The 5,137-nt window shown below is 55.9% G+C and overlaps 1 protein-coding gene across 1 annotated transcript; it reads right to left on the minus strand.

Moving 5' to 3' along the window:
* Positions 1–243: 243 nt before the first annotated feature.
* Positions 244–4,098, minus strand: LOC128138118 (zinc finger BED domain-containing protein 4-like). Its single transcript, XM_052779432.1, has 3 exons — positions 3,925–4,098; positions 3,165–3,282; positions 244–2,965 (listed from the first exon to the last, which is right to left on the minus strand). Exon 3 carries the CDS (start codon positions 2,952–2,954, stop codon positions 921–923), a length of 2,034 nt encoding a protein of 677 aa, XP_052635392.1. The 5' UTR covers positions 2,955–2,965; positions 3,165–3,282; positions 3,925–4,098; the 3' UTR covers positions 244–920.
* Positions 4,099–5,137: the final 1,039 nt, after the last annotated feature.

Raw genomic sequence — 5,137 nt, forward strand, 5'->3', positions numbered from 1 at the left:
TTTGTTTGGTTGGTTTTGGTTTTTTTTTTTTTTTAAAGAAAGTGGGATGTTGCAGCACTGAGCGATCTATGTACGTACATTAAGGTACTGACCTCTGCTTGCTACAATTATAGCTCATTAGCATACCCCAGAGGAAAACCCAGAGGTGATTTCAAGTTAAAGCTGATGTATTTTGCGGGTCTTTCCACGCCCTTTGCTGCAGGACATCCCAGAACATGCTGTTCCAGGCCATGTTAGCTCTGCAGAGCCCCAATGTCCTCTTGGGCTACCCTCCGCTTGCCGGTATTGGAAAACAACGCGCTGTGGTCGAGTAACGTGGTATTTGTGGGTGTTGGCACACCTGTGTCTTGTATCCATGTGGGATAAAGACATCACCAGGCCTGTATTTGTGCTGGTGGCTTGGCACCTGTCCAAGCTTGTTCTTCAACTCCTGGCTTGCCCTGTTTACATCTGAAAAAACACTCAGGCATGGACCGGGCCTGAGTTTAGGGAGCTTGAGGATGCACTCAGGGCTTTAGGCCTGGCCCAGGCTCTCGGCTGCGTGCCCTGGGTGGGTCTGATGTGGGTAGGGAGGAGTGGAGGTCTTGAGCAGGGAGCAAATGAGGAATAAAAAGAGGAATTAAAAGAGAGCCTGAGGAATAAAGCAGGGACTGCAGAGTCTATGGTGGATGAGAAAGCGAGTGCTGGAAGGCGGTGTGTTCACACCTCCTCCAAAGCTCACTCTTTGCTGCAGGCGTTGCCAAAGCAATGACAAAAATGCGTAGGCAGGAGTTTGGAAAAATACTCGGCGCTGGCTGCTGCTGCCGTAGACTCAGTAACTGCGGTGGGGCTGTTGGGTTGGCGTCTGAAAGCTCCACGGGTCGGTTAAACACCTGCCGAGCCATGGAAGGGCTCCGCATGCGTGCCCGCCTCTAGGTGTGTCAGTGCAGAGTTTTGTTCCAAGTCTCGCTACTGTTTCTCATCAATTCTAAAAAGTCAAAATTTTGATGTAGGAACAAAATTTGGTCCAGGTTCTCCGGCGCCAGGACGGCTCGCCGATGCTCCAGGGTGCTTTTGCTGGTGGTGAAGGCCTGGTCGGGCAGCACAGCGGTTGCTGGGATGGTGAGGTACTGCCGGCTCAGCCGTGCCACGGCCGGGAAGCGATGCTCATTGTTCTTCCACCAGTCCAGCAGGTTGGTGCTGCGCTTGCAGAGAGGCTCCACGATGTAGTTTTCCAGTTGTTGTTGGATCTCGGGCATGCTCTCTGTTGGGTCCTTCCCCAAAAGGATGTCGTACATGCTCTGTGACGGGGTGCTTGAGCATCTGCCCTTGTGAGCAGACAGCTGGCTGCCTGCATCTCCGCCCTCGGCTTTATAATCTGAGTTTGGCATCCAAAACTGGGTAGCAGATGGGGACTGGTGATTGAAGACCTGCGACAGCATGTTTTTGACTCTCTTGTGCAGCTCGCTTCTCAGGCTGGGGCTGAGAAACCTCATCTCCTTGAAGCACGGGTCCAAAAAAGAGGCAATAACTGCTGGACTTTCTAGCACTTTCTCATCCTCTGACAATCCCCAGCGCTGTGTCAGTTCTGACCTGATGTTGCCTACCACTGTCTTGATGACGGCACCAGCCTCTTCCGACTGCTGTCCGATGGCGGCGACGATCCTGTGGATGCAAGGCATCAGAGACAATACGGACATGTTCTGCTCCTCGCACAAGAAGGACATCGCGATCTTGATCGTCCTCATGACCGGTACCAGGTCCTGCAGGAGTTTCCACTGGTGGTCGGCCAAATTCTGGACAGCCGCCGTGCCCTTGGGGTGTTCCTCCAGCACGGACATGATGGCCCACTTCAGGTCTAAGAGACTCTCGCACATTTCGATGGTGGTTATCCAGCGAGAGCCCACATCCATCACCAGTTTCAGTTTGGTTTTATTGATGGCTTCCAGCTTGCTGTTCAAGGAGCAGGTGGCTTTTGTGTCCTGCTGAAAGTACCTGACAATACCCCGGGCGGTGCTCAGGGCTTCTTGGACCTGCTCGACTTCCAGCCCTGCTTTGATGCAGAGGTGAAGGGTGCGAGCGGCGCAGCACAGGCTGCTCCAGCCGTATGTGTTCTTCAGCTGCTGCGAGTTTGCTGCCGTGCTCTGCGGGCTGTCGTGCATAACACAGAAGACTGATTTGCTGGACAAGCCGAATTCGGAGAGGATGGCGGACAGTTTCTCCCCTAAATCACCCTCCTCCGCTTTGTCTTTGTGCGCTTGCCGCGTCTTCATGACGCACCGCACCCGCCGCCACTCCCCATCGATGAAGTTGGCCGTGACGGTCAGGTAAGTCTGGTTGAGCTGGGAAACCCAGAACTTCACGCAGACCACGATGGCCTGAGCTGTCTGCAAGTAGCGCTCCAGGTGCTGCTTGACCACATTGTACCGGTGCCACAGCATGCTGGAGAGCTGCATGGGCGACGGGAGGGTAAAATTTGGCTCCAGGTACCCGATGAGGAGCCCGAACCCTTTGTCCTTCACCACGGAGAGAGGGTGCAAGTCACGGAAGATCATCTCCAGCACCAGCTCCAGGATCACGTCGGTCCTGGGTTCCAAACAGGATGCGGCGTGGTAGAGGCCGCTTTCCGGTGTCGTCTGCTGAGAGCGTTTGGCGGCATTTTCCTGAGCCGCGTAGTCGGATTCAGAAGTCTGGTTGTCCTTGAGCTGGGAGAGCAAGGTGTCGTGGATGCTGTGCTTCCTCACCAGGTGTTCCTGCATTGTGGTGGTGCTGTTGTGGAAGGAGAGCTGTTTCTTGCAGACATTGCACTCCACGTAGGCATCTCCCAGCTTGGTGTAATAGTTCCACACCTTGGACTTGCGACGGTCGACGTAGAGCGCAGTGCTGGTGCCGTCCTGACCGCCGCCTTTCTCTCTTTTCTTCCTGGACGACGGCCCGAGGTTGGCTGCCACCATGTTGTAGGTGTTGAAGACCATTGAGATTTCCTCTGAGGAGACAAAACGCAACACAACGTTGCCTCAAATTTTAATTGAAACCTTACTTTGGATCTTTGTCCTCTAGCCCCATGCGTTATCCTAAATTGGAGGCAACCGTCAGGAGGAAGCCTCATGGTGGCTGCCACATACTGTGTTCAGATGCTGCTATTTTTTTGGAGGGGGGAAAAAGCGCCCAAATGGTGCATGTACCTTGTACCGTCTGCGGGTAGGACTGCGGGATGAGAGGGAGAGCTGGCTCCTCTGTTGCCGCCTCCTTTGGCTGCGCACCTCTGCCCTTGTCCTCCAGCTTAACACATTTCTGCAAGAACTGAGATATTCTCTTGGAGTTTACATCTGCCTTTGCACGGGTTTGGAGGAGGGGGACGAGGACCCTTAAAACAAGGTGGGTGGCTCTCTAATCCAATCTCCGGCCAGGGCTGGGGGGGATCAGACCAGTGAGGGACGGCTTTGGCAATGCTTTTTCCCTAAGGATGCAGGCTGGGGGGGGGGACACGAGGGACCTACCCCATTAAAATTCTGGCATTAAATGCGAGGTCAGACCCTTCTTAGTGACGCAAGGCCGGTGGCGATGATGGCGTTGTCACCCCTCTTCTGCTTTAGAGGGGCCCGGTGCTGCCGCCAGTCACTGCCCGTGGGAGTTTCATAGCATTTTTTTGGTCCTAAAATTTTCCCCAGGCGCTCGGGTGGGGAGTCTGGGGTTAAACCAGTGCGAGATGGGAAAAATCCTCATTTAGCCGGTGGTAATGGCACTGGAGGGAATTTTGGCGGCATCTAAGGTATTCCCTTCCGTCTAGGTGTTTCGGCGAGATGTTGCTGGAGTGTTCTAAATCAGCGTAGTTCAGCGACAAGGAAACCTCCTCCTTGGGGCCGATTTCCCCCCAACTACCACGAGCGCCTCCGCTCTTACTTCATGCACCGAAAAATAGGGGTTTCTGTGCCGTTCCCTTACCTCCTCTCCGCCGGCGTGAGGGTCGCAGAGACGCGGCAGGCTGCAGCACTGGTGCTGCCGGGCCGGGAGCTCGCCGAGGAGCCCTCCAAGGCACCACGAACCTCGTGGTGAGGACGAACCCCTGTTGTTTCACCTCTCTAAAAATCTCTGTCCACTTCTTACAGGCCCGGCGCTGGGGGGACACCAGGATTTTACTGCACCAGGCAGCGTGGCAAACACTGGCAGCGGCAAACCGAGGGGTTTTGTGGCGACCGGCGTGACGTCTGCTCAGGGGGTGACTTTTGGGGGGAGACCCTCTCCCCCAGCCACCCCCTCATCTCTGTCCCACCACCAGAACTCAGTGATGCACCCGGCAGAGGCACCGGTGGCAGAGATTGCCGTGCTGGTGACGTCGTCTTTCCACCCACAGGCAGGTGCTGTATTCAAGTGATTCCGCCCCAAAAACATTTTCCGCTGGCCAATGTGCTCTGTCGATCAACGTTTCGCCTCCCCTCCTCCCAACTGCTGCTGGCTGTTGGCATTACATCTGGTGCATAGCTTGGATGGGGTAATGAGGAGATCGTTAATGACCAGCAGGTCATTAAATACTCACACCTTTGTCAGCAGGGATGCTACCCTTTCACCGGGAAGTAATTAATCTAGGGCTCCTCTCAAAAGTTCCTGCTGGGGCTGGAGGTGGTCGTTAGCAGCAGGGGGGATGACGACAAATGGATCTTAAAATCCTTATGCTCGGCCCTCGCTAATTAGCTGGAGCTTCGTTAAATGAGTCGCTGCCGTTGTCCTGACCCCTCCGTTGTCAGTACCCTTTCAACTGGGGGGAGAAGCAGCACCGGCCCTGCTATGCCCTCAAGTAGTTGAGTGATGTCAGCATGGTGGCCGTGCTGTCAGCGCTGTCACCCTGGGTGAGTGTGGTGCCAGGCAGGGGTGTGGGCAATACCTGACCCCGGGCTCCTTCAGGACCCGCCCCCCCCACCCCATCACTAAGGCGGGCTGAGCCCAGCGCATCAGCCCCACGTCACTGGAACGCGTCAAAATGCCTGAAAAGGACGAAAATGGCCCATTTTGGGGGCTGCGGGTGCCTGCTCCCCCCCCGGCCGCCAAGGGGCGCCGTCTCTCTTCCCCCAGCCCTGCGGCGGGGAGACGAGGAGGAAGCGCTGCCCCTCTCCGTCGCCCGCCTCACGTGGGCGCCGCCTGCCACTGCGGCGCGCCGCCG

Source organism: Harpia harpyja (genome assembly GCF_026419915.1).
Source record: "Harpia harpyja isolate bHarHar1 chromosome W unlocalized genomic scaffold, bHarHar1 primary haplotype SUPER_W_unloc_1, whole genome shotgun sequence".
Taxonomy (NCBI): Eukaryota; Metazoa; Chordata; class Aves; order Accipitriformes; family Accipitridae; genus Harpia; species Harpia harpyja.

Coding starts and splice junctions, on each gene's coding strand:
- LOC128138118 (XM_052779432.1), bottom strand. CDS start 2,954: ATGGTCTTCAACACCTACAACATGGTGGCAGCCAACCTCGGGCCGTCG.